The sequence below is a fragment of the Pocillopora verrucosa genome, chromosome 3, assembly GCF_036669915.1.
Source record: "Pocillopora verrucosa isolate sample1 chromosome 3, ASM3666991v2, whole genome shotgun sequence".
NCBI lineage: Eukaryota > Metazoa > Cnidaria > Anthozoa > Scleractinia > Pocilloporidae > Pocillopora > Pocillopora verrucosa.
The window spans coordinates 7183835-7211290 of NC_089314.1; the positions used below are offsets into that span (position 1 = coordinate 7183835).

General features: G+C 38.0%; 1 protein-coding gene and 1 pseudogene across 3 annotated transcripts; one reads left to right on the top strand and one right to left on the bottom strand.

Moving 5' to 3' along the window:
• Positions 1 to 390: 390 nt before the first annotated feature.
• Positions 391 to 17670, bottom strand: LOC131782733 (NLR family CARD domain-containing protein 4-like). Of its 3 annotated transcripts, XM_066163699.1 has the most exons (10): positions 17437 to 17670; positions 15291 to 15610; positions 13159 to 13344; positions 12579 to 12615; positions 11639 to 11728; positions 11216 to 11479; positions 10106 to 10195; positions 6410 to 9249; positions 1983 to 2228; positions 391 to 1283 (listed from the first exon to the last, which is right to left on the bottom strand). In XM_066163699.1, exons 3-9 carry the CDS (start codon positions 13282 to 13284, stop codon positions 2025 to 2027), a joined length of 3651 nt encoding a protein of 1216 aa, XP_066019796.1. In that variant the 5' UTR covers positions 13285 to 13344; positions 15291 to 15610; positions 17437 to 17670; the 3' UTR covers positions 391 to 1283; positions 1983 to 2024. The 3 variants fall into 3 exon arrangements, with proteins under 3 accessions (XP_066019796.1, XP_066019795.1, XP_066019797.1); XM_066163698.1 differs by having other exon boundaries at positions 391 to 2228; XM_066163700.1 differs by lacking the exon at positions 13159 to 13344 and having other exon boundaries at positions 391 to 2228.
• Positions 17671 to 19625: 1955 nt separating this feature from the next.
• LOC131773446 (guanylate-binding protein 6-like) lies at positions 19626 to 27270 on the top strand (annotated as a pseudogene).
• The last annotated feature ends 186 nt before the right edge of the window (positions 27271 to 27456 follow it).

Genomic DNA, 27456 nt, shown 5'->3' on the forward strand with positions numbered 1-27456 from the left:
AAACAAACATGCAAACAAAAAATCAAAAACAATATTGAAAACGGTCGGTCGGTGGGACACGAAAGCCGTTATTGTTACACAAGTCAGGCCGACAGATTCTAAGGTAAATTTTCAAAAAAAAAAAAGAGAAAAAGCAAATCAAAACCATGAAAATTTACCTGTTTTTCCTCTCATCCAGGGGGCTGCCTATGTCGAACTAAAGACTACATACTAGTCTTTTAATAAAAATGTCTGCGCAAAAATATCGTTCTGTGCGTGGTGCGTTCAGCTTTGAAAAAACTATTTAAATGACTGTGCTTTGGGGCCCAGGCAACAAGGATACAGGTCGTATACAGGGTCTTTTTCAAGCTCTTATGCTATCTGTACTTTAATTACAAAGAGACAAAAATATTTCATAAAAATTCTTTTAATAAATCAATAAAAGTGAGGGTAAAAAAAGTCAAAACGTTGGGTAAAAATTGACGAACTAAATTGCTATTTACAGTGACAAGTGAGACGAACAAGCATTTTTAAAGCTTGTAACACCAAATATCGACTTAAACTTTTCTGATCACGAAAGATTTTCCATACATCTCCAGTTTCAAGCATCATCAATGTAAAGCATCACTAAATAAGCCTAATTCAAAGCACAGCGCTGCCTGTTAACTGATCCAAGCTCAAGGAATCATTCATCTGTTCCTTTTCTCAAAGTCGGCTTTTTTTGTGAGGACAAAATGAGCTTGTCAGCTGATTAGAATCAATAAAATTAATTGAATTAATAAGTTTGAATTAATTGAGTTGAGTAATTTGAATTAATTAACTTGAAAAAATTAAGTTTGTCTTCTGCCAGGGTCTCAGCTGCTTGAAAAGATCGAATTTTTGGGAGAGTGAAAATTGGGGTTTGGGAAGGAAAGGAAGCTCCTCTCACTCCTTCCCAGACCTCCAATGTCTCACCTCGCACCTTTCTTGACTGTCTCCAAAAAAGGAGAGCCTGGCACAGACGACTAAAGGAGCCTTTCTTTCTTCGCGTCAAAAAGCCACGTTTGGGATCTATGCTAAACTATTTCACTCTAATATCCTAAGAAATTCGTTTCGCGTTCAGATCGGCGAAACACTGAGTAACATCCAGGTATTTTACTGCTGAAAAGAACTTGCATTTCCGGTTACAGTATAAGACGTTTCACGCGGGACTAGAAATTTGGGAACTTCAGCAAACCACCACGACAAACTAAAGATCTAAATTATGAGCAGAACAATGGCTCAGCACATGCGTTTTAAAACTCAGTTCATTTCTCAGCAGTCCCCTGCAAAACAACAACGTGAAATCACTAAAATTGGCGTGATCTGAGAAGGGAAATACCGACGGTTAATTATCTAAGTTTCCAATTTGAACTCGACGCTGCTCTTATACGTTATGCTGAAATATAGGTGTAGGTCCGTAAGAGACAGTAAGCACGTCCAGCAATTTACCAAATTCTAAATAAACAGTAGTCTCCATTTGGCGCGAATATCTGCACATTGTTTTTCGTATCTGTAGCTGTTCGGAAATTATCCGTTCCGAGATGCGAAAAGTTTCCGAGAGTGAAGCTCGAGGAAAAGTGAGAGCTTTGAGCAACAGGTAATATCTAAGGACAAATATACGAAAATATTCTTGCGCCAAATGGAGGCTATTGTGTTTATCTTCCTTGAATTATTTTTGCAACGCGCGGGGAAAGTGTTTACGAACAGTTCACCGTTTATTACGTAGGATGTTCACTTTTCAGTGTTCGCTGGTACAACTGTATGAACACGAAAACATGTCCTTTCTTCTGTAACAACCAACAGCCAACAACAACCCTAATCGACGATAAGTTTGAAAATTGGGGAATATCAGGTAGGGTTTATTCAAGGATATTCTGCAGTTTTGAGCCAGTGGATATTCGGTCACACGATGCATTTAGACCAATCCCGCGCGCGACCAAAAATATTTGATAGAATATATTATGAAATATCATTCTTCTTACTGCTCGCTAATCAGTTGCCATGGAACCTTTTCTTCCGTGCGTTCAGTCAGCTTCACCATCATCATCATCATCATCATCATCGAAATCATCGCTATCTTCCTCTTCGTCGTCATCATCATCATTATCATCATCGTCGTCGTCGTCGTCGTCACCATCTTGCTCTTTTCTGAACCTTATTCCTTTTTTTTTCAGCTCAGCTTTTGTAAGACGTCGACTGATCAACCTTACACCTGCTTTTTCAATTACCTAACACAGGACAAAAAAAGGACACAACATCAACCACAGCACCAATTATGTGAAACTCTCAACTTGCATTTTCACACCAGATAAATATTTAAAGCACCTTGATACTCCCCACTTATATCGGAATATTAAGTTTCCTTCGCTTGGAAAAATACACCTGTTTCATTAATTCTATGCAACACTCAAATTACATTTTAGCACACAAGATAAATATTCGTCGCATTCAAATACATTTGTCCATATAGCGAGCAGTGAAAGAGAACATACTATTTTGAATTCAAATATCTACAAGTGACTACAAGATTTTATTTTACAGCAAGGAAAAAGATTTCAGTTTCAAATAACATACAACAATGGTCCCTGACGATTAAAATGAGATGAAGGTTAACAAACACATAAACTACAATAAATATTAATTTTTTTTAATGGGACGAAAACTGTCTAATATCTTCGAAACTATTTTTCGCATACAAATCATTCAAATCGTTCAATAATTTTCTAACCTTGTACGACTACATGCAACGAGTTTTATTCCAGTTAACTTCTCCACCAACATAATTGTTACACGATTGTAAGTCAGACAACTCTAAATAGTTCTTTGATGTACTGTTTCAATCATATACGAGACACTTAAAAAAAATAATGATGAAAAAACCAATTCAAAACAACTTAAATGTTCTCACTTGTGCCTCGCTGAACTAACGCCTCCTTAGCTATCCTCGTATTATTTCATGCTACAGTAGTTTCTAGTTTGCTTAGTTTTGAGATTGGAAGGAAGATGTAACATTTCCGTATTCCTAGAAGCAAAAAGGAACGCCCACACTCCACAGGAAAGACAAGACAGCAACGAGTAACGAAGGCAGGTCCTTTATTCTGGTGATGGCGATGAGAATAAGAATTGTTTATGTTCAGGGATGTGACAAAAATATGGGAAGCTGCGTAAAGTGTACAAAGAATCAGCTCCATGGTGTGTGCCAAATTGAAGTTAAAAAATATATCACTTTTTAGGATTTACCAGGAGAGGAGACCAGGCAGAGACAAACACATACGATAGTTAGTTGAGCAACTTCATCATCAACAATGTCGTTCTTTAATTTTTCTTCAAAAATGAGCTTATGTGACGCGGAAGACCGATGGGCCCTACAATCATCTGACAGTTACAAAATATGAGCAGTGTAGCCAACGAAGAAAGAAAATCAACTGATAAATAAGAATAAGGAAACCATTTAAGAGCGAGTAAATTATAGCGCAGTGCTGAGTTTGACTGGTGGCCGCGTGTCACGGGTCGCGCCTATGAAGTTTAAGCTTTTGAAACAATTTGTTTTGCTTTTTCGTTTGTTTACTAGCAGGGCGCTTACGCATGACGCACAGCAATGCTTCATTCGTAAAGCACTAATTTTTGCACGTCTTTTCTAGATCTTTCAGCCGAATGAGATGTCAATGGAAACTGCGCCTCAAAAAGGCTTCTTCTCTCCACTAGTTTGATTAGTCTGTGCAGGCGCTTTATTTTATTCAGGACGTGGTAATTTTGCTCTTATTTGGGTACAGAATGGAAAGAACGAGCCGAGTGGTGACCCTCTTAAACACTTTTACTTGATTTTTTTTCTCTCCTTTTTCATCTCTCTTCCTTTTTAACTCGTGAATTGCGCGCATGCGCAAGAGCGAGTTATAGATACGATGTGGGGAATGGCATTCGCTCGCTCGCTCGCTCGATTGGTCGATTCCTGTAAACTTTTTTTAGATTTTAGGCTTTTGAGTGCATTTTATAGTTTTTGGCGAGCAATAAACAGACGAAATGGCGACCTTTGTTGCTAAGAATAGTGGTGGGGTGAAAAAGAAGCCAATGATAATCTTAAAAAAGTTTTTTTTTTCGTTTTAGTTTCAACAAGCGGCGCCAGCGACTGGCAGGCATGCAAGGATTCACACTGAAATAACAGAACAACCTTCGTTTTTCATAAAATTGTAATTTACAGTCCTTGAACTTGAAAACAATCCGAAGATTCATTGAAAATATCACTTACTGCGAAGCGCTCGGAGTTTACAGATGTTCAAAAGCTTTTTCTGTTATAGCGTGAGATTGAGGACAAAATTGATCATTACGTTTCGTCGCGTGTGTTTTTCCTGTGAGAAGCAACAAAAGATGCCGGCGACTGACGAAATAACAAGTTAACACGAAAATCAGATAACACCTAAACAAACAATTTTAGCTACCGATTTTCAGTGAATTTTTAAAGAACAATTTTCTTTTAAGTTTCAAGACAATTTGAAGATTCAACATACAAACAACGTACTAAAATGCGAAAGTTACACACCACAAAATTGATAAATAGGCCTGAAATGAAATTCTATCTTGTTATTGATCATACGTTGCCTAGCACGTGACCTAAATCTACCCAGGCGGAGATCCAAAATGACGGTGGCAGGCTTGGCTTAGTTATATCACTCAAAACTCGTTCCCGTTTGTCTTATTTGATAAAGAGGGAATCGTTAATGTTTTCATTAAGACAGTATTGCCTTGATTTTCTAATATTTACAACGAAAGACAGTAAATTTCACTTTTCACCCACATTTACTTCCAACCTTTTCTTTTGAACCAGAAACAAAAACGATAGACGTTTAAAACACATGACATCATCCACCTTGTCAAATGTAATAGCATGATCATTTCAATTGTAATGCCTTCTTATCCCAACGTTACTTTGTTTCTTTGCTACATTAGCGAACACTGAACTACTGCTAGTACTCTAGATATGACAATCAACCACAAAATTCCCTAAACCAGATAACATTAAACATAATCTAAAAAATCATGTTCAATTCACGAGTTTGCTCACAGAGCACTTTGATTTTATGCAATACGAGTACACAGTCTCCCCCCCTCCTCGGAAAAAAATATATATATATACCCATCGAATTTCATGCCCGCCTCTCTTCTTTTTTCAATTGCTTCTCGCCATTTTCTCTTTTTTTCCTTATTACCAAACCCGGAGGACTTTGCTCTTTATTCTATGTTGGTGAGGGTTTAGCCATATATTTTCGTTTAACACACTTAAAGGGTTTTAGAGTGTAAGGTTTGAAATAGTCATTTTGACAAATTCACTTTTCACAATGTTGTTCTTTAATTTTTCTAAAAAAAATAAAAAAGGCTTCTATGACAAAGGCGACCAAGGGCTCTACGAGCATCTGACAGAGTTACTCAACATGAGCAGTGCAGCTAAAGACAAAAAGAATCCAACTGATAAATAAGAAGAATGAAACCATTTAAGTGCAAGTAAATTATAGCACGGTGTCAGTTTCTTTTCGGATGTTAATCATTTCACCTACAACTTTTGGTGAATTATTTCCTATCATCAGTACAAACCTTTAAAACGTAAATTTATGACAATAGAATCAGCATGATTTTCGCTTTTCAAAACACGCATTTGGATTTAAACAAGAAAAAACCTTTTTTGTTTGGTTCTTTCTATTTTGTTGGGTTAACGCTTCCTGTTAATAAAAGCGATTGTAGGGAACGACGTCATCAAATCCAAAGCATGTATGGGTTCACAGTAATTTCAGGGCACATAATCAAACCCAAATAAAAGCATCCCATAATAACAACACAAGCCTAAAAAATTCAAAAATTACCATTGCGCAAAGAAGTTTGGTCCGAGAAAAATTCTCACAATTCATCTTTTTTTCTCTCTCTTATGTAAGGCATAGCTACAGAAGATTTCTCTAACAAGATTTCGCTAAAACTCAAAGGCCAATCGAATGAACTCGAATGAATCAAACTCCCAAAGTTTTCAATTAGGTTTCAGTAATCAAGCATCCACTACACTGGAAACTACTGTCTATAAATAATATCAAAGTTTTGAAAGCTAAATTTGTTTATGTCTTAATTTAATCTTAGACAAATTTTTCTGGAAACCATAGTCAAAGAAGCATTACATGAACCATTAAAGTACTTAACATGGGCTGTTTACCGTCTCCGCCATCCCCAACAATGGCTCCTGATGTCACAAAATAGAAATAGAAAATTTCGAAAACAGTGACTGTTCCTGATGTCTACATTCTTTCCCATGCAGACTACTCTGATAAATTTTATCAAAAGCAACTTGCTGGAAACAATATCTAGTGCTATTCTGAGGAACGTCTAACTAAAGATTAGATACAACTGAGTGAAACAACAAAAAGACTCTTACATGGTGATCAGTGGACAAAGTGATGCCTCTCCCTTTTACTGCTGTACACAACTCTTCAATCTCTGTCTCTGTCATCTGAACACCAAACAGATACAGGTACTTCAGCTTAGGAACACTGCTGAGATGCTGAACTAGGTCCCTGACTCCTCTGCCAAGTGGATTCCACGCTAGAACAAGATAGCTCAGCTCTGGTACATCCTTTAGTGCACGAGCCAGTGCTGATGCTTCATCTTCACCCATATTTGTACTCGACAGGTTCAGCTTAGTCAGATTGGGTACACTGTTCAGGTTCTTGGCCAGTTCAATGATCCCGTGACCCAGTGCATTGCGAGCCATATCAAGATCGCTCAGCTCTGGTACATCCTTAAGTGCACGAGCCAGTGCTGATGCTTCATCTTCACCCATATTTGTATTCGACAGGTCCAGCTGAGTCAGATTGGGTACACTGTTCAGGTTCTTGGCCAGTTCGATGATCCCGTGACCCAGTGCACTGTTTGACAAACTCAGTCTTTCTAACTTGTTTAAGTACTGTAATGAGGCAGCCAGTGCAGCACATTCCTTTTCTCCCGTTTCTACGTAACTTAACTCTAAAATAGTCAACCGTGGAGTGTGATGAAGATTCTTGGCCAAATGACTCACACCGCTGTGTAAGGGGTTCCCTGACAAGCAGAGCTCATGCAAGTTTGGAGAGTGGTGCAGTGACTCAGCAATAAAAGCAGCACACTTTGCTGTTAGATTCAAAAAGCGAAGATTTAAACTGTGGAGATTGTCAGTAAAGTTAATTCTGTGAATCGCGTTCTCAATCGAATTACCTTCCAAGGCATCTGTCACGCTCCCCCGTATATCAATATCTCGAAGAGCTGTTAATAAAGGCAACAAGTTCTTCAACAGAACAAAATCCTCAACTGTTACCTTCTTTAAATCAACCTCTCTCACCAGTGACAAACAATGTTGTTGTGCCTGGTCAGATCTGTTCTCAGTCAGAGACAGTGCAACGTTGTTGTCCTCATTCTCTCCCAGATTATCTACAGGTGGCTGAGAAGAACAAACCGGCGCTGATATCAGTTCAGGAAGAAGTTCAGAGCAAAAAATAGCATCTGTTATGCGACGTAGATAGATAAAGTTTTTTTTTTCGCTTTTTTTGAGGAAAAGGTTCGCATCGCGTAAATCGGCGTATTTTTTAAAATCCTTAACTTCTCCAGAGCACGTTAAAACGACCACGTTCAAGTCAAACAATGTGGATAGAAAATCATCAAAGTTACTCCCCCAACGTGAATGAAATAAATAGTTGGGGAAGCTGGTGGTGTATTTGAAGAAGTGCGTTTTGGCAGCAATAGATGAGTGTTTCCATTTAAGTATTACAACATGGTTAACACATGAGAGAAATGCAGAATACACAGCTAGTCTGTCTGACTTTGGACAACAGAACAAACAATCGACACAGAGTTCAATGAACTTATTTTGTGCTCCAGACAAATCTTGGACAGAAGGCGTCCTAGTGAAATTGTAATTTGTGAGACTTTCTTTCTCTCCGACATAACGTAGATGATCAAAAACAACGCCGACAGCATCTGATGACAACTCACAAACGAATTTTAGAACTTCAGCCATCTTCCTTGATTTTTCAAACGTATCCATTCTTGACAGGCAGGTGACGGTTTTATTCTTCTTAACCTTCACTTCTTGAACGATGAACCAGGCGGCGAGAAACTCCTGAACGGACTTGTGAAGAAAATACACGATCTTCTCACGATTCAAGGCGGAACGTTTGGAAACTTGGAAAAAACCGACATGAATAAGCTTCTCGAAGAGATCACCACGCGGAAATTTACTGAAGTTAACATAAAGGCGGTCCTCCAAAAGAGCATTAAAGGCAAGTTTTCCTATTTTGCAAAGTGCTTCTTGATATTCATCTATGCTTTTATCTGTTGCGACGTTGTCTGAGTCTTTAGTAGCCATATGATCCAAGAGAGTCTGAATAAATCCTACGTAAATTTCTGCACGAGATGTTGGTAATTGATGCTTTTTCTCTTTCCAGAGAAGACACAACATCAACAATAACAGCGGAATCTCTGCCATCTCCTCGAGGTCATGCTTTCTTAGGTATTCAAGGAGCCCTTTAACGTCCTCCTCATCAGGAAGAATCTTACTTGCAAACTGTTCCTTCTGTTCCAAGCTAGCGAACCCGTTAATTTCAAACTGAGCGTGACTTGGCACTCTAAGCTCATCCTCTTTCACTGGCCGCGTTGTGATCATCACACAACAGTCTCTCAGTTGACGGCCTCTCCAAATCTGGTGAATTAGGGACGATTTTCCACCGCTGTACTCATCATATCCATCCAAAATGAGCAGCACTTTCTCCTGGTTCTGACGTACATATTCACACAAGTTATCGACTGCCATCGGGTCATCAGCAGACAACAGTTCAGCGGTTTTCAACATGGTACAGAGGTCCGTAATATCACAAACGTCTCGTAACCTGATTAATAGTAAAAGAGCAAACTTTTTGAGAATCGTCTTTTTACCATTTGCCCAATCCACAGCTACTTTTTGAGTGAAAGTAGACTTTCCTATTCCAGGTTTTCCATACACTAGAATTCGTCTACGGATGGGATGATGTTCGTCACCTTCAAATACTTCACTGCTGTCTCCCAGCTTTTTTTTCGTTGTCCCGTCAGGTTTCCTGTGGTCTTGTAAAACCGTTAACTGCATGTAAATGTCGTTAATGTGTACCGTGTTGTCTGGGTCCCATGGTGTTATTTTCACTTGACACATGGTGTCAGTGTAAAACGTCCTCAACTGTTTCTGGCACCTTTCCAAAAATTCGGTTACAGACGAATCTGTAGACAAAAAACAAATAGTTTGTTAAAAATTGTCTATTTCCTACATCGAAAAGAATATTATTGGAGCAGGGTTTTTAAACAGTGAGGAGAATATTTCTCGCCAACTGTAATTTGTAACTTTGACAACGTCACTCTTTAATTCCGAAGGTAAATATTCACATTTTCACTATGTCGTCACTACGGTGTTTTTTGTTTAAGGGGGGGGGGAAGGAGGGGGTTCGATTTGCGCCTAATTCTCGTGTACAGTCTTCGATCCTCCCTCGAAAATTGGGAGAAGCGCGGGCTCATTTCTCGAACAGCGGCTGGTAATCGAGGCAGTTGTTTGTTACACTACACACAATTCTTAAAACAAATATACTGATTTGTTCTGAATATATTTGTTTGTTCTTATTATTAAAACAAACATAAAGGAAAATCTCAAATATTGTAGTAATTACGAGTTCAAAAATTGATATTTCGAGCGTTAGCCCTTCGTTGGACCGATTGGGTTGTGTGTGGTTTATAAAATGGGGGTTTGGCTAAAATGAGTGGAGGGGTAAGGCGGGAGATTCTATGTGTCTAATGAGTATGTTGCAGCTGAGCCTTTCCTCTCTTTCCAGTGTAATAACCTTTTGAACATTTTTTCAGACTATTCCCTATTTTCATTGTCAAACGCCTTTAATCTTGCTTCCACAATTTCGAATGCTATTTTTATCTCTCGTTTGCAATCGAGCGAAAAGCTCTAAAAATTTCGCAACTATTCATGCCACTTTGCTGGATCCACGCAATTTTATTTTATAGAGGCAGGGGGAAGGATGATGGGGTTGGGGGGTGGGGATTAACGGGCACGCCCATAGATATGTCCTCATTTTACCTCTTTTCTTTGGGGTTGAGGCGTCATTCAGAGACGACTCTTCATCACGGCGTTTCACCTTTGGCCGAGGCAAATGTTTAGTAGAACCACCTGCATGATAACAAATGTAAAAAAATAATTAGAACACAACATATTATTTGAGCCGACTGATGGGCAATGGAACAACTGATGAGTGGCAATGGAACTTATTCCTTCCCTAATGAAACGTTTTTGGTGAATTTGTTTCAAGGCCAATTTGTGCCACTGCATTATGCATCCCTACTGTGCATCATCACGAAAAATGCACATCCACATACGCGAACAGAAGATGTCTTGTTTTCTTTTTTCCCAACCAGTAAGAAATATTGCCATCGCCAAGTAAACGGATTTGGTGACAAACCATTTACATCTCCAGTTTGCAATCGAGCGGAAAGCTCTTAAAAAATATTTTCCATACAATAAGCAGCTTGGGTAAAGCCACTCTAAATCTCCGTCATTGGGAACTCCTTGCTTGACTACAAACATTAAGACATCACAGCAAAGCATCAAGATGAGACGATAGCGAGTAGTACGTAATGCATCGATTCATACCATTTTGCCGGATCCACGCATTTTTATTTTACAAAGGCAGGGCGAAGGAAGATGGGGTTGGGGGGTGGGGGTTCACTGGCACAGAGTCGTTAAATGGGAAGTTTGCAACGGTATTTCCTGTAACTTTGCATTCTTGTGGGTGGGCAAGTTGCTTGCCAGCAAACTGATATTGACTTAGGTATTCATCGAAAAATTTATCTGAAGAAACAAAACACACCAGTTCGTTTCTTACGATCAATGGATACCAAAGCCAAAAAAGCAGGAGGAAATACTGGCAACCTTACGCTTACGGTTGGCAGTTAAGAAATGAGTGAATTTTGCGCTACCAGAAAACTATGTGAAAATATACAAAGGCATCAAATGATCTTCCTTCTCTTTGATTTGGTCACCGACAAATGAAGCGACTCTTTTCCAGTTTCGAGGCACTGTCAACAACGAACACAAGATACAGAGGCCAAAAAGCATGGTGTCTACGAATTTAGACACTATGCTTGTATGTAGTTGTATTTTAATTGAATTGCAAGATTGGTGATATATTACCAGTGATAAGTTGCTCAGCTAAATCTGTGCGATTAACCAATGGATGACACAATGCATCATGTAGGACCGTGTATGTTGCGGCTGAGCCATCCCTCTCTTTCCAATGTAATAACACTTTGTAGATTTTTTCAGACCATTCCTTATTTTCATTGTCAAACGCCGTTAACCTTGCCTCCTCAATTTTAAGACGACGCCCGACTCTCTTCCATTCATCGAGTTTCTGCGAAAGCCACTCTAAATCTTCGTCACTGGGAACTTGCTTGACTACAAAAATAAAGATGGAATAGCGAGTTGTACGCATCGCAACTATTCATACCATTTTGCTGGATCCACGCATTTTTATTTTACAAAGGCAGGGGGGAGGAAGATTGGGTTGGGGGGAGGGGGTTAACAGGCACGCCCATAGATATGTCCTCATTTTACCTCTTTCCTTTGGAGTTGAGGCGTCACTCGGAGAGGACTCTTCATGACAGCGTTTCATCTTTGGCCGAGGAAAATACTTAGTAGAACCACCTGCATGATAACAAATGCAAAAAAATATTTAGACAATAAAATATTATTTGAGCCAACAGATTTATTGTAGGAATGGAGCTTTTTCCTTTTCTAATAAAACGTCTCCTGATGAATTTGTTTCAAGGCAAATTCGTGCCATTGCATTATGCAACGCTACTGTGCATCATTTGACACAAAAAAATCCACACCCACATACAAAAACAGAGGATTTCTTATTCTTTTTTTTTCCAGCTAATAAAAAAAACTGTCATCGCCACGTAAACGGATTTAGTGACATACCATTTATATCTCTACTTTGCGATCGAGCGAAAAGATTTAAAAATATATTTTCCATACAATAAGCAACTTGGGTAAAGCCACTCTAAATTTTTGTCACTGAGAACTCCTTGCTTGACAACAACCTTAAATACATCACAGCAAAGCATTGTAGCAATGGAGCTATTTCCTTTCCTAATGAAACTTCTCCTGAGGAATTTGTTTCGAGGCCAATTCGTGCCATTGCATTATGCGTCCCTACTGTGCATCATTTTACACGAAATATGCATGCCCAATTATGCGAACGGAAGATTTCTTGTTCTTTCTTTTCTGCCAGGAAGAAAAATTGTCATCACTACGTAAACGGATTTGGTGACCTACCATTTATATATCGCGTGTGCAGTCGAGCGAGAAGCTTGAAAAAATTATTTTCCATACAATTAGCAACTTAGGGAAAAAAAAAGAGACATTCACTAGCAATGAAAACTTGCAGGGACACTTGAAGCACATGCACACTTGAATTGCATTCTTAACAAATGTTAAAAAAAACTAATTGGGACAGATTTTTTCGGTCAATAGATAGGCTTGTACACACCCTTGACGATTTGCCTTTTCCGCTTCACTGAAGAAATCTACAAAGACAATCATTTTAAAATCATGAGTCATAGTAACTGAAATATACAAAATCAGTCACAATGGGTGCTAAAGCCAAAATACAAATATTGATTTGTGTTTGTATATGACATTATACCAAATAAATGTAAAATCCCTGGCAGATATGAATAATCACATCTGGTGGCAAACATCAAAGAAAACTGGACACATCTCCAGTTTGTACAACTAAGCTTATACTGTACCCAGATCAAAACTTATGATAAAGAGTATCCACCTAAAGTCTTGTTTCAAGCCCCCTACACAGAAGTTGCATAAAATTTTTTTTTTAAGTTTAACATCCTTTTTGTAAAGGCAGCCAGTTAATATGTATTAAACACTTTTTGAAACATGTTCTCATCAAAGCACTATGTGCTAACTTTTTAATGTGTTTGGTTGGTTGATTCAAGTCAAAATTATTTTATTTGTTAGGAAGGTGTTACATGTAAAGTTCTAGAGTACTTTGGAATGTTTGCCTGTTCACTTTATATTAAGCCTAGTCGTGCCAACACTGATTTATTTACCATGAGTGACAAAAGAAGCAGAATAGTATGTAGCACAATTCCAGCATGTGTGTCGCACACTGTGGTCTCTTTAAACCAGCTACTGATACTGATTCCTTTTTGACAGGTGACAAAGGAGACAACCATTTCCACAGCCCAAGCACATGATGGTCTTTAATAAGCCCCTGATACTAATTTATTTTTAATCTAGGTGAAAAGTAAACAGTACAGTGTGTTTAGAACTATCCCACAGCCTATGCATATGCTAGTCTTTAATCAGCTGGTCATTACACCTGCTCCAATCAGTCAGAAAGGTAATCTAGTGGAGGATTGGACCTTGTTGAAATAGAGAACTTGAAAAAAAGCTTAACACATGATCCTCAGAACAATGTTGTGGGAAAGGAAACCTACCAAAAAGCTAAATATTTACCAGTTGCTGATCACACAGAATCCAAAAGTTTCCATTTTTGAGCACTGCCTAATTAATAATGTCAACCATGAAGATAGAAACATTGACATCAAAAACAGACAACAAAAATTGGCATCTGGTTGCTTAATGTGCATCAAACAATGAACTGATCTTCTGCATATTGGTAACAGGAATAAAGAGCTGTGAAGTCAGAAATTGAATCAAAGCATTAACACTTGATGAGGCAACTGATAGAACCAGAGCTGGAAATTATACACCATTGAGCTGAAGGACATAGACTTAGGGAATTGTAGAAACACCCTTAAGTACAGTCCAGAATGGAAAAAAGAAATCTGACACAATGCAAAAGGTACCAATGCTGAGACTGTGGAAATCCCATGAAACAATGCACATCAATTTCCTGCCTCTGGAAAAAATGTAGCAAGTGTCGCAAAAAGAATTATTTGTTACAATATGCACATCCCTTCTCAGTAATGGAGGAGATAAGATCACAAGTGAAATTTTTAACAAGGAACTGTGTCAAAGAAATCTGCCAGGACTTTCAATCAAGTTAACCACTCCAAATCAGATGATGAGCTATATATATCCCATATACTCAGGAGCAGACAGTGATCATACCAAACACCTGGTGGACCCTCAGCTAAGGGAAGGTGAGAGCTGTGAGTGGCCAGCAAAACTATGCAAACAGATTGTAGCTCAGAGGCCAACTGACTAATTATGGAAGATTATAAAAAGCATTAAAAACAGATCAAGCCTGGAGAACATCCAAGCTATCTTAAAACCCACCAGTAAACTTTGCTCCATGCATGTATGTTTAAGTTTTAGTGTGAAATTGACATCACTAAATGGGTTCAAAATTGTGAAAAATCGGCCATAAATTGCTCTGAAATAAAAGAATGAAGTTCTGTTTACTAGTAGTAAGGCTACTTCTAGCTTTTTTTAATGGCTTGGTAATACAAAAGAGTGCTACAAAAACAGCTATCTCAATCAAGGAGATTGAAATGGTTTACTTGAGCATAATATTATCGATCATGATATATTAAAGTTAATAAAACACCTACATTGCTTATTTGTTGTGATTGTTGAGAATGATTAGCATTGAAAATCAGTTTAAATCTGAACCATTTCATCATCAACAATGAGTAGGTATAAATTTTGACCTAGGGGTTAATCCTCATGTTCCTAATCACTTATTTCTTGTTTGCCCTGTGGCAATTCCAGAAATCTTTGTGTGAACAAAACTATCTGATTACTGGCAACTCTTTTGTTGGCCACCTCAAAATAAGTGGAACAAAATCCAAGTACATGTAAGCTTAGTTTTGTTCTGACTCTGTAAATTGTCTGTGATGTACTTATATTCCTGAACATTCTTACCTTACTATGCTGTGTCATGCTAATTCTTGTTTACATATAAAATTGAATATGATGTTATCATACAAAAGTTGAGAATGTTAACCATCATTAACTGGTGTACAATGTATCCTTACACGTGTACATGTACTGTGTAATGGAGCTCAAATCAAGTAGTTGTGGTTATCAGTTGATGCACTCTGTTGCAGACTACTGAAGCTCTTAATTGCCAGCAGAAGGTCTATTTATTATCATCAGTATCATCATCATCATTATTATTATTATTATTATCATTATTATTATTTTTATTTTTATTTTTTTATACATAAATCTATATCTAGATGTCAATTATACATACAAGATAAACACTCACTTTTCAAGTTGCTTCTCCTGTGAGATGGTAGCAGTAGTTGAATTAAACTCTCAGGTACTTGCTGTTGCTGGATTGAATCAATAATACAATCCACCAGATAAATCACTGACCCAGTAGATTGTGTGGCAGATTGTGTTCCCAACCATCTACTGGGTAGTGATTAATCTGATGGACAGCAAAAAATTCAACCAGCTGTTGGAAAAATAACTGTTCTCTGAGAAAATCACTGTAAGTTGTGGCTGTTCAGTCTGTCAAGTATCAGAACACCTGCAGCTGTTGGAATGGAACTTAACCAGAATTCAGAATATTCTGGAGCTCAGCTGCAAGGAGGTAAAACACATATAGATCAATTATTATTATTTATCCAATAAACTGAATTATACACGCATTTTGATGGGTTCTGACATCAGATGGTTTCTGATGGGAGTGAAAGGGATATTAATGTTTAAACAGGGCACTCACAACATGGTGATTCTCAGAGAGGCTTGTTTACAAAAGTTAAAAGCAAATGCATATACTTTAAAAATGCATACAAAGACAAAATATCACAAACAAAATTCCAAAGAAAAACAAGCATAAATATAGTTCATAATGACAAGGTGTGAGATTGTAACCTGACCTTGCTGCCAATGAAAGTTGACCGTATGAGACTAGAATATTGATGTTTGCAATGTTAGCAGGAATCTAGTTTGGGTTTTCTCAGTATTCTTCATGCAAACCAGCATTCAGGAATGCAGAAATGAATCCATAATTTTTCCCATTAACCTCAAACACTGGTTTTCAGCGAAGTGTCAAGGTCTTTGAAACTTTTTTTGTATTGCAACTGAAGAGAACATTATTTTTTCTGGAATCATTGAGACTTAGCAACCACATCATTGCTTCAAATGGTGACAGAATCCAGTTGTTTAATTAACACTTGGCACCCGAGTAAAGAAGTCACCCTGAGTTAGCAATGAAATAAAAGCAGAAGAAAGAGAGCATTTCAAAGTAGCTTAGATTTGAAACAAGAAGCTAAGTAGGCATTGGAAATAATACAACTGTTCATTACTAAACTTTGAAAAACTATCAAGTCCAAAAGTACAATCAAAACCATAAAAGCAGTAAATTAAAGTAAAATAAACACCATACAGAGGTAAGAAACTGATATAGGGTGATTTAGTCACAAATGATGCTCCCATGCATTTGATGTAGAATATGATCAAGAAATTTTAACACAAAATTGAGCAAAGCAAAGCTGTTTGAAGTGAAGCCATTGAGGGTTAATTACTGACCTTCAGGTAAAATTATCTCACCATTAGAAGATTCAAACTTAGTATATACTCTACAGTGTCATAGCGGTGATATTTGAAAAGTTATTACGGCAGCAAAAAGTAACAATTAAGATATAGAACTATTGTCAAAATGGCAAATTTAATACATCAAAATTAACTTCAATTAGATTCAATGAATCAATTAGAGTCAATACTAAAGTAAGTGACAGTGAAGAATTCATCGACTGTTGGGAAAGGAAGCGGGGCAAAGTCATGATCATAAATACTTGTTGCATTAAAATAACTCTCGATTCCAGAATTATGATTTACAGTGTACAACGTTTGAATCAGGTTTAAGTAACGTTTCATAACGGGTGTCTTGGCTTTAAAATTAAGGTTCACTTATATAACGACTATTTTTCCAAGCTGAGATGCTTTTAAATGTGGTAAATTTAGCTTTAATTTGCAAACTGATGTCGATTAAACGATACCCATTACGTTTAAATTGCTGTACTCTTTGCAAGCAGTTACCGATGAATTCGAAATTGATCGATTTTAAAGGAACAGTCTCAAATTATTGAAATAAAACAATCGAACAACCGAACAACAGAGAGATACTGGAAAAACGAAGAATTTATACGTACAACTCCCTATAAATAAACAGGAACATAATGACATAGGCAACTTTCACTTTCATGATGAAGCATTAAAGGTTGCTAATCTTATATGCACATAAAACAACTATTGTAAACACCAATCTACAAAACTCACTTAAGTAGCTCTAAACTGTGCAATATTAAATTTTCTCAAGCGTACATGAGTTATAAATCGTACACATCCACTAAAAACCATCTAAGAAATGCATTCTTGCTTAAGTTGGCAGACCACAGCCTTACCTCTCTTTCCTCTTTACTCGACGATTGCTCATGTTCGTGTTTTCTGAAATTGAACCACAGCTGTTGTGCTACTTCAACTTGGTTAAATGAAATTTACATAGCAAACTATTTTACAAGTTCAGAGCCGGGCTGAAAGGAGGAAACACAAGGATTCTACAGCTGAAATATTAACTTCACTCCATCAGCCAGTTGCATGATTTCACGAGGGAACTCTGCATTCCACGACCATTGGAGCTTGCCGATCACGTGATAAGCCGCAAGCCGGAAGTGCTAAACGTTTTAAAAATATGTTTCATTGTTGTTGATCGCTCCTTGTAGTAGTAATAGTTTGGCTCAACATATTATAGATGACCTTTATGCCACTAGAAAAAAGAGAAATGTTCAGCGAACTGTTGAAGTAAAACCATTCCGTGACTCCTTAAGGACAGGTTGAATGTTGCGTGACAAGTGATAGTATACGTCACGGAATTTGTGTTTAGATTGACTCAATTTCACTGACATATTTAATAACCACTCAAGATAGGAAACGGGTTTAGTTCTGTGAAATTATTTCCGTTTTGGTATTCACCAAGATCTGCCCATTGTACCAGAGATGAGGTTCACCTCCACCAGCTGTTGTAGTATCTCTCAGATCAGTTAGTCTACAAAACATGCACAAACGTTTGGACCATCCAATTGAGTAAAACGTACCAGATGGGGCTACCCCAAAGTAAGAGAGCGAAAATTATTCGAGCAACACGAGTATAGAGGCCCCATTAGGAGGGGTCTGAGTATTCCGTATGCCATTACTTTTTGGCCAAAATATTCCGTATCCCGCTAATTCTTGTGGCTCGTATCCCCACAATGCTAATTACCATGATGACGTCATTGAGCGTGATATGTTTAGGTACCTGATAAAGAAAAATGCATTTTCCTGGGGCGCTTCGAATAGAAATTACGTACAAATAAGACATCATGTTTATCGATGGTATGCTCATATATGTAACATTCTGTAAAGAATTGCTAAAGGGCTGAGGTGACTTCAAAGTAATAGATAACCGGGAAAGTGGCGCAAAATGGAAAAAGCCGTGGGGGGTAGGGAATCTTTTTTTTAAGTATCCCGTATCTATTTAATTTTCTGCCCAAATATCCCGTATCCCTATATTTTTTACCCAAATATCCTGTATCCCGATAACCCCTAATAAGGCCAGTATAATTACAAACCGAATCGGACGTCGCGAAGTCTTATTGCCAATTAATCATAAAAATGACAATCTCCAAACAAAATCTTCTAAAATATTGTCATGGTTTATGGGGAAAATTCTCCATTTTGAAGAAAGTCCCAATTTAGGAGCCTGTACACTGTTTTTATGGTGATTGAAACCAAGGTTGTGACTGGTTGATTTAAACTACAACTTTGAATGTGATTAGCTTATTGAACTGTCTGATAAGAAACTGTCCGATAAAAACTTGGCAAACCAATCACAATCGAGGAAATTGCTTTTAATGATTACGGTGGATAAATAAAAAAAGAAGAAGAAGCTTTTCAAGAACGGTTCCTGGCATTTCAAGGATGCAACAAAGGAATCATGAAAATGGCTCAAAATCTTTCTGATCGAGCCGCCCAGCAAAGGATAGAAAGAGAGGCTCTTTGTCAACAGATGAAGGATCAAGGTGATCCATACAAGGAAGATTTAATAAGAGCGTTGAATTAAAAACAAGATGAAGAAATGAAAGCTCTGTGGGATGAATTGAACGCAAAGTCAAATGAGATGGCTAAGCAAGTTTCACGGGATGAAATGAGGAGTGGCGAAACGGCTGAGTTGATTGACTAATTAAACAAAAAAGAAAAACCAGGCTTTTGGAAGAAATCACTTGAAGGTGTAAGGAAAATCGTCCCTTTTACACCGATTGTTTTCAAAATACGGGATTTCTTGTGGTCAATCACAATGAAGAAATGTTCGTTGCAATTTGGAAGAAATATCCTTTCACAATTTTTTTCAAAGACCGCAAATTCCACTTGTCACATGTCCTACCGGCCCCTGCAACTTTTTTGATCTTTGAAAAATTTACTCGTACCTATTTCTACAAATAGCACTCGAAATCATGTGATTGCGTGTATAAATGGATTGCAAACTTTATTTTGTTTCCTGGACATTAGTGTGTCATGTTACATTTATTTATTGTGCTTTCAGAAAAGAGCTGGAAACATGGCTTCAAGAAAAAATCAAAGCATTGCCATTCCTCTTTGTTTACCCAACAACTGCCAGTGGAACGTAGCAACTGGAGAATAAATCAAAACCGGAGGACAACGTACGTCACTGTATGTGGTGGAGGAAGCGCTGAAGAAGCTTAAGACTGTGAAAGGTATGTTTTCTGTCCATATCTTCATGGTCATCAGTTTTTACACAACAAGTTTTATTTTTATATATGTTCAAGCTCTTACTGGGCGCAATGAGAACTGCACACATGTAACCATGAAATAACTAAGAGAAGCGTCATGGCTAAGGAATGGGGAGGGTGGGGAGACTGTTTATCTTCACTGTTCACTAACATGTCTTCGCACGCCTACAAAATTGCTTAAGCGGGGTGGGGGGCGTATTGCGCCTTTTCACTCTATCGACGAAAACATTCCCACCTATCGAATTTCCCCCGTGAGTGTAAAATTCTGTATCAACACACGTTCAAGGTAAGCATTCGGAAGAATACGCAATGGCACAATAATGAAAAAAAAAAAAGGAAAAAGAAAAGATAGAAGATTATTATCAATAGTATAAAAATGGGCAGATTGATATCTGCTTGTGTTCGATTCGGTTTTTATAGTTAACGTAGTTATCAATTTAGGGACTTACTTTTTCTGGGCACCGTCATATGCTTGTTAACGTACGTTGATCTCGAGCTTTCCAGTTTATCTTGATGCAGTTTTCCTTTTAGTTTCAACAATAATCAAGGAGGGTTATGGGTTTTTTTCTTTTTCAATCCGCGATTCAAAAATTTCGTTTTACAACTTAAGCAATCATAAACGCGAGTTAGACGCACCACAGATAAGTCACATTACTTTTCCCTCAGTTCGTTATGATGTCCATTTTGGTTTGTGACTGTCAGTCGAAGCGCGTTTCAAAAACTGCTTTTTCGGCTTTAGAACTGCTCTTCTGGGCTGGACTTTAAGAGATTCACTTACGACAATAGCATATCTTGCTTTAGTCGCACGTGCATGAATGTATGGGTGTGTCTCTTTTTCTGGCCTTCTTATGGCTATTTGCGCGGTTTTTTATTGTCTGTTTCTTCCTTTATGTATTCTACGAAGGGAAACTAATAACCATCCAAATCACTGTGAATCGACTCGAAAACCACACCGGTAAAAAGACGACTGAATCGAGGATGGCTACATGCCTTTTTCACTTACCTTCAGACATTTCTCCATGTAAATCTTATATTTCTATTGGCTCCTAGTATCATAACGAAGTGGAAGTCGTGTATCAAATTCGGTCTACCTGTGATCACGGCTGATAAATTCCTTAATTTGTATGCCGATAAAATAAGTTGGTATGACTGTTTGAAACATAATTTGAAGGAATGATTTACAACTACGAGAGTTATATCAAAACTGATAAAAACATAATTCATTACACTTCCTATATGTAAATCCCGTGTATGTTGTATCGATTGCCGGTCCATACGGAAAAGGGAAGTCGTATATTTTGAGCGAAGCTTTCAATCAACCTGAGGTGTTCCCTCTCGGGCATCATTTTGATCCGGAAACCGTTGGAATCTGAATGTGGAATTGCCACAAAAAATGTGGGTAAGTTCACGTTGATCTGGTAACTAAAATGCTTTATCCCTATCTTGCAGTTGCGTCACTGGCAAAACAATGAAAGAGCTTGAAAGAAAACTTCAATTCCTCGATGTTCTCCGGATAGCTGCAACTGTATCTTGGCAGAGAATGTACCGTGGTCTTATTAGACTCAGAGGGAATTGACGCAGTGATGGGAGAAGGTTTGAATGACAATCAGATATTTACTTTCATTGTTTTGCTGGCTTCTGTTTTGATCGACAACTCAATGGGGGTTCCCACCAGATATGACCTCAATGGACTGGAGTATCCTTCACCAAGTACATCAGATTCTAGGGATGGAGAAATAAGCGGAGGGGAGAGAAAGTCCATAAATGAGGCATATTTCTACGTCTACTTAAAGGCTTGTATAAGTGAAATACAGGAACGGTATTTCAACGGTTTTAACGCGTATTCTAAGAGAAAATTTCATATAGATGTAAATTTTACCTTAAAAAGGTTCCTGAAAAGCACTTGGAAAACATGTGTAAATGGCTTCGGCTGCGCAAAGTATTATTACATGTTTTTTAACTAGTTCTTGAAGCTTATTCGTGAAACAGATGCATGCACTGTAACTTTGACACGAACGATCCGTTTTTTGATCACAAACCTTCCATTGAGAGTTGATGGAGGAGTAGGGCTTATTTCTCACACAGAGAATGGTAGTCGACCTTACACTGGAAAAACTCTCGTTAAAACCTATCCTCTTCAGTAAGCAAGAGTAAAACTTTAACCCTTTGACAAAAGGATTTTGTGCCCAAAAAGAGTACCAAGCTGAACAAAGAAGAGACAGAAAAGCTATCGTTCGCGATAGATGAAACGAAAACATTTCTTAGCATTTCGCAGTTTTATTATGAAGTTGTCCCAACGAATAAGACTTTGCTCCAATGACGGCAGTGTGGGTGCGAGCGGCCCTCAAGAGGACACAGAATTCTTCCACAAGACTTTTACATTCTTCATCTGGCTTTTCAGGGATGTTACTCAGTCCATTCCAACAGACTGCAGAGACATTAAGGAGTATTTCCTAACAAGGGTAAGCCAACTCATTTTGAAACAGAAATGACAAAAGAATTAATCAAACGCTTCCCTGAAATATTATCTTCTTCAAACTGAAAACATTGCAAACCTCTTTGTCACAGCCGCAGAAATATTGATTATATCATTGTATTCTCGGAATAGACTCTTAGAGTTTGTTATATGAACAAAATACCTGAATGTTCGAGAACATGATTTTGTTTCTTGGTTGTTAGGTTTATTGTTTAACCTTTTGGAGATGTACTGGTTTTGGAAATGGAAGGAACTTGTTTTTTATTTTGTAACTATGCATATATCTCTCTGCAAGACGTCTAAATTCAGACGTTCTCTTAACTCTACCAAAAATAAAGACAAAAGCTTTCTTTATTTTTTGCATACAGTAATTGGATAAGTCTGCTCTGTTAATTTATATATTGAATTTGCTTAAAACGTAGTCGTGTTCTATAAACAAAGAGGGACTGATTGACTGGTTTACCTTGATTATAGCGATCACTGATCACATTGTAATGTGCTCCATATCCTCAGCGATGGGGATCTAAATCTTGTATTGGCTCGTGATATAAACGTGTCTATGAAAGGGATGACAGAGGATCTTGGTTTTGTCACAATAAAGTTCACCTGATCACCCCTAAAAGACTCTGTAATAGTCTTGTGACCCTCCCCTCCCCCTTCATTAGCAATTAATTGGCAGTCAATTTTCCACATCCCCTTCATACTCTGTTGGCAACGACTGATCCCCACTCCGTTCCCCACTGAAAACCATCCTCCTTCCAGAATCCTTGGCTCCCACCCCAGGAGAAAATGACTGGTTCCTTATTACAACTGCTTTTTAAACCAACCAGGTTTTCAAGGATCAAGGAATGGAACGGGCGGACCACACCCAACAAGTCGCTGAAAGCATTTTACGTTTCTCCCCTGGCTTCGAAGCCTTCAAATTGCCACCACCATCTGTTAGTGAAGAGGTCATGAAAAACATCAACAGAAACAAAAGTCAGATCAACAGTGAGTTCTTCTCTGGGATAGAGAATTTCAAGGTCTTGTTGAAAAGAACTCTTACTCCTAAGCACAGCTTCAACGACGGAGAACTTGTGACTGGTGAAGGTAAAGGCTACTATTGCATCTTCGTTTGGCTTTCATCTCCCGTGAGAGAGCAACTCGTAACTTCTCTCAGAATTCTATGTATTTTTCAGACGAAAATTACTGGTTTTGAAGACAAATTTCGAAGGATTAGCTTAATCTCTAGAATCTTAAGTCGCCGCCTACCTCTTGAATTATGGGAGTCACAATCTTATACCATGCTTTTCTATTTTAGATGATTTTTACACCTTTTGTCTATTGTATACTTTTTTAATTAAGTATGTCCTTAAACTTAAAGACAATTTTCATCCCTCGATAATCCACTCTGTTTCCAGGTTTGGCTGCCTTGGTTGAGCTTTACGTGCAGGCCATCAATACTCCTGGAGTGATTCCTAATGTCCAGTCAGCTTGGGACACATTTGTAGCAGATAAATGTACTGAAGCAACGCACGAAGCCATGAATGTCTACAGCGCCGTTGTGCATTCACAACTGTCCAATCAGCTGCCTTGTGACTCCGAAGACATTCGTAAATGTCATGAAACTGCTCTTGACCAAGCAATTGGTCAGTTACAAGCTGAAACAATCGGAATATCCTCTATTACAACCGAGAGGTACCTCAACGAGCTAGTGGTAAGGAGTTTTCACACATTGCTTAAACATTCCTCATTCAGTACTTTGGAGTAAAATGATACCGACGAACTTTTGCAAACTTCGTCCAACATTTTTGTGGGGATAAATAAAATTTTCGATTTGTGGTAGAATTCTAACAGGACAAACTCTTTATGATTTGACTCAAGGTTTCGGATCTTGGTGAAATATTTAAAAGCAGCAGAGTACCTGGTCCGAAATCGAGTGCGGTGAAAAGAATAGGTTGTGCAGAAGCATTTCCAAAGCAATGAAATATCCTTGGTTCTTTTCCACGAGGCTCAAGACTTTCCTCAAGTTGCAAACGCTTGTCGTTACACATTTTCTGATGACTATTTTTCTCGCACGTTTCCGCGCCAGGTGAAGGCTACTGCTTGTTAATTTCATGGCGGCATCTAATTGACCTAAATCTAATTTGTAAGCGATAAATATTTAGTAACTGTCTGGTTATACAACCATGAATGCCACGAAATAATAGTTACAGTGCTTCCCAGCATTCATTGTTGGACTTACTGGGGGAGAATGTTCGTAAATTTCAATTATTTTGGCACAAGTTACTCACAGAAACAACAAATAAATGTCCAGTTAAAGTTTGGGAACAAACAACAGCACGCAAAGATGAACACTGGTATTTACTGTAAATATAAAACGGCTTTTTTTTATTTTTTGTTTTTATTTCTCAGTCGTTTGCTGACCGAGATTATGTCACGTGGCAGACTGAGAATAATCAGTTTACGCGAGAGGCTTGTGACGCTCTCCTGAAGCAACTCAAAAAGCAACACTTGGATCCAATCCTCGACCAGCTCCATGGAAAGGAAGGCGCCAAAGTCATGTTCGATGACATTGTAGCAGGTTACAAAAAGATTGAGCAGGACTACAAAGCTCGTGCCACCGGAGCTAAACAAGTTTGTGCTGCTGTGTTCTTCGAGTTTCATCCGGTAAATAGGGTTTTTTACTTGGAATTAAAAATTCAGACCAGAAATGAGACAAATTAATGAGGTTTCTAATCTGTCTTCCTTTTTGTTTTCATTGACGTTAATAGTTTAACGGACAGCGAAAAAATACAAACCAAATTCAGTTCCTTTAATACAAGTACATTGCGATTCTTGGTCTTAGTAACTATTATGTTGTTACAAGAGAATATAACTTTATAATCTCTTGGTAGTTACCACAAAGAAAACCAACAGACAAAGCAACGATGTAAGCGAAAGTTCTACTTTTATCACAGGAACTTATGACAGAAATGCAACAATACTTGGGCGTGCTGAAACAATTAAAGGACTTTGACGAGAACTTGAGTCGAGAAATTGCCGCCAAAGCCTATCAAGAGCAAGAGAAGATAAAACTTGAGGTACTGATGACGTAATTTTAATCGACTTAATAATCATATTACTTTTTAACGGAAAAAAAATTGAGAATGATAAATGCTGGGAACGGAGAATAGGAAATGAAGAATAGGGAAAAGGGAAATGGGAAGAGGGAAGGAGAAAGGAAAATTGGGAATGGAAAATGGAAAAGGAATTGTTTTTGTTAACGTTCTGCGGCTAAAGAAAAGGAACGGAAAATAACATCCTTTCTTCAACAAACTTAATCAACTGATTAATAAGAGAACAAAAGCCGATTGAAGTTCATGCTTTCTTTCTCTGTTCTTTGTCAAAAAACATTGCTATGTTAATTTAGTTTTAATGGCGAGGATATAGAATTTCATCATCTGCTAGACAAAGCCTATACTGATGTGACTTTTCGTTCTCATTTAAGGAGGAACACGAACGTTTACAACAAGAAAATCGTCAGCGCCATAAGGAAGTAAGACATTTTAAGTCAATGTCAGTATCTGAGAAATTCTAAACCTACCCCCCCTCCCCCGGTCCCCCCCAACTCAACAACAATCAAAAAATAACAAGTTAGGGTTAATGTTGGGTCAGGGGAGGGGTAGGTGTGTAGTTGATCAGATTCTGATATTGATCCGACATTTTCACAACCACTAAAGAAATCATTCCACGCTTCAAAAATCGTCAAATCTATCATTTGACGATTTCCATTTGTGCAGATCACAAAAAGAGAATAAAGGAACAAAGAGGACCATTGACTGCTTTTTGTGAGTTTTGCCTTCTCAGACGGAAGCGCTAAACATGCACATCTTTGATTCCAGAAAGCACAGACACACGAATTTTATGGCGATCAAATATAGTGAAATCCAATTAAATACGTAGAAAAGTAAGCCTTTTAATTAAGCGTGAGTACACTCATTCCTGAGAACTAGGCTTTTTGAGTAACATCCGATTTGGTACCAGGGCAGGTGAAATAAAAGGCTCACATCTTGTCGGAACGAGTCCTCGTGCCAGGGTCGCCCTCTCTGCCTGCTTATTTTCTCTTGGTTCCAATGTAATTTTATGATGTGTCAACTTAGATTGATTATTCCTTAATTTTTTTGTTATAAAAATATAAACTCATAATAACTTTACCTTCAAATGTCTCAAAATATATCTTTAGAATGAATAACGCTAGCAAGAATTTATCCCATTAACTGTTTTCTGTGAAAGATTTTTCAGTAATTTTATCAGAAATTCATTCTGAGTGACTGAGAAATTTGATGATTTTAGCACAGAGGTGAACAAGAGTAGATGCCATATTATTTTTCATCATGACTCTCCTATAGCTGTCTGACCTGAACTTTTTCCTGTCTGGTAATTAGATGGAAATGCTGCAGGCAAAACAGGAGCAAGAAAAAAAGAGACTCCGTGAACAGATGGAAGCTGAAGCAGCGGTCCAACGGCAACAAATGGAGAACATGGTAAAGGCGAGAATGATGGAGGTTGAAAAACACAGACGAAATTTCATGCAAGAAAACCAAGTACTCAGCCAACGACTTGCACAAATGCAAAAATCAAATGAAGGCATGGAGAAGACAGTGGAGAGCTTGAGACAACAGCTGCTACTCAATCAGAGCCGACAACGGCAAGTTCAAAAGCCGGGATTCTTTGATAGAGCGCTGCAAATGATACCAGTCTTGGGCGGGGTTGCTAGCACCTTATCAAAGTGTAGCGTTATGTAAAGCCTCTAAAGTTGTCCCTTATCATGAACACTGGTTCAATTTTTAAGTAGTGGCATTATATCAGCTTCCAGTTAATTATAATTTGCAACGAGTTAACAACCTTAAAGTTATGTAACACGTTTCCCGCCAATGGATATGATGGTGATTTCATATATGAAGTGAAAATTGTGCGTTCTCCGTGATACCAATTGGGCTGCAAAACAACTTGAATGTGATCTAAAATAAAATAATTTGAAAAAAACAAACCAATCTGCTCTTCTGATTATTTAATAGCTGGCGCAAGCAAAATCCCCTTTCGGGAGAATTAAGCCCGAAACCTACCTAACTATCGTAGGCTGTGCACGAGAAATATCATAAATGTTTGGGATATCAAGCTTGTTTTAGTGCGCTCTTGCG

Coding starts and splice junctions, on each gene's coding strand:
- LOC131782733 (XM_066163699.1), bottom strand. CDS start 13,284: ATGGTTGTCTCCTTTGTCACCTGTCAAAAAGGAATCAGTATCAGTAGC. Junction 11,480..11,638: donor CTCAACTCCAAAGGAAAGAG/GTAAAATGAGGA, acceptor TTATTTTTGTAG/TCAAGCAAGTTCCCAGTGAC. Junction 2,229..6,409: donor CTTTGTCCACTGATCACCAT/GTAAGAGTCTTT, acceptor GTCCTGTGTTAG/GTAATTGAAAAAGCAGGTGT.